This window comes from Pterocles gutturalis, unplaced genomic scaffold (genome assembly GCF_000699245.1).
Source record: "Pterocles gutturalis isolate BGI_N339 unplaced genomic scaffold, ASM69924v1 scaffold10726, whole genome shotgun sequence".
NCBI lineage: Eukaryota > Metazoa > Chordata > Aves > Pterocliformes > Pteroclidae > Pterocles > Pterocles gutturalis.
The window spans coordinates 19,500-21,372 of NW_010097822.1; the positions used below are offsets into that span (position 1 = coordinate 19,500).

Genomic DNA, 1,873 nt, shown 5'->3' on the forward strand with positions numbered 1-1,873 from the left:
TTTGTGATTTTAACTTTTTGACAACAAAAAAGCTGAGAAGAGACAGCATTTCAAAAGTTGAAAATTTGTGCAAAAGGAAAGCCTTTCCCCTAGCTCTTATTGATAGATGCCTCTTCTGCCCTCGCTCTTTTGAGTTGTGGGGCAGTCAGCATCTCCTGGGATCTGTTTGTTAATTAGAACAGTCAAATAAAAACCTTAGGCCAGAATGATCTCTTACGTATTTCATGTATGCCTTAAGTGCCATCAAAAATAAATTGGTCACTTGTGGTTTCACTGGAATACATCATGGCAGTTTGTGGTCATGTTTATCAAAATCACACTGAAGGAGGCTCCTGAGTAGTTAATATGAAGTCTTTATATATAGTGGTGGGAAATCTGACACGGAATGTGACTGTTGCCCTTCTGCTGATGGGGAAGGAGCCAGGCCAGATAGTTGTGGTAGTTCTTCTTGGTTCAAAATGTAGGAATTGGATTTACTGTCCTTGTTCCCTTTTTTAACAGCCTTTGGGAAGGAAGATTTCCAACATGGTTCTCAATGTGATCATATAAGTTCCAGCTCTGCATTAAGACAAAGATTGTAATTACATCTCAGGCTTCATCTAGGTCACTTTCTGAGGCAAAAATAAGTTTCTGCTGCTCTAGGAGTTCTGTTTTTACTTCTCCAAAGCATGAGATCTGGGAAAGAGGACCCTGAATGGAGCCAAACAACCCTCCAAGTAGGACAGAGAATCCCTGAGTGCTGAGATGCCTGCCTGGTGTCTTTCTTATAAGGTGTACTGACCTTCAGCTTTGAGACTGGGAGAAAAATTGCCCTCAGTTCTGATTGGTTTTCAGAGATTTCCAGCAAGGTTTGTGTGATGAGGATAAATCTGGGTATGCCTTCTCCGGTCTTTGCTAATTCAGGGACCTCAAACACTGATATTTCATCGGTATTTTTTGCCTTTCTGCCATTGTCATAGCAGTATGTCTTCTGAAGAGCTTTGGTGGAGTATAGGGCAAAATGTAACGGCCTGTGATGTGTGAGAGATTGAGCAGATGATCCTGTGTTCCCTTCTGACCTTGGACTCCTAGGCAGTTGGAAAATGATTGCTGAGTTTCTTGAGACTACAGATACCATGGTTCCTCTTAAGTGTTTTTTGCCTTTCTGCCATTGTCATAGCAGTATGTCTTCTGAAGAGCTTTGGTGGAGTATAGGGCAAAATGTAACGGCCTGTGATGTGTGAGAGATTGAGCAGATGATCCTGTGTTCCCTTCTGACCTTGGACTCCTAGGCAGTTGGAAAATGATTGCTGAGTTTCTTGAGACTACAGATACCATGGTTCCTCTTAGGAGTATGTTTGTGCTGACAGAAGTTGTGAGAGGAAATTGTCCATTTTAAAGGACAAAGCAAATGAAAACTACTTCTTTAGATTTAATCATTCTGGACTTGTTAATTCTTGATATGCTATTGACAAGAGAAGCATTATCTTCTAAACTAGTGTAATAATAGTTACGGAAACTTTCTCTAGCATTGTGGAAATTGCCTTTTAGTTAGTCATAATATAGGTGTATACCCAGAAATAATATATTATATGCATGGAATTAAAAGGTTTTTTTGAAAGCTTATGGAAGTAAAGAGAGGGGAAAAAGAAATCTTGAGTCAGATGAAAATTGAAGACTGTAATTTCTTAAGCCAACTTCTTTCATTATAACTAGTAATGAAATGTCAGGAAATCAATGCATCATTTTTTACTGTGGCAAAAATTTTTAATTGTGTTCTAAGGTAGGAACGTTAATTTTTCTGTAGTCAGCACCCGCAATAATAATTAATAACAGTCCAGCTAACATTGGCCATCTGCCCACATTTGTATCAAAAAACCAACACAGAGACACC

General features: G+C 39.1%; 1 protein-coding gene across 1 annotated transcript in view; it reads left to right on the top strand.

The window, feature by feature from the left end:
• The window catches only part of TRDMT1 (tRNA aspartic acid methyltransferase 1), a gene marked incomplete at its 5' end in the record, with an annotated part of 12,707 nt that extends 11,199 nt beyond the window's left edge, over positions 1-1,508 (top strand). The window contains one exon of the mRNA XM_010086642.1: positions 1,490-1,508. Coding sequence (XP_010084944.1) covers positions 1,490-1,508 — 19 coding nt within the window. The remainder of the gene's footprint in view (positions 1-1,489) is intronic.
• Between the last annotated feature and the right edge of the window lie 365 nt (positions 1,509-1,873).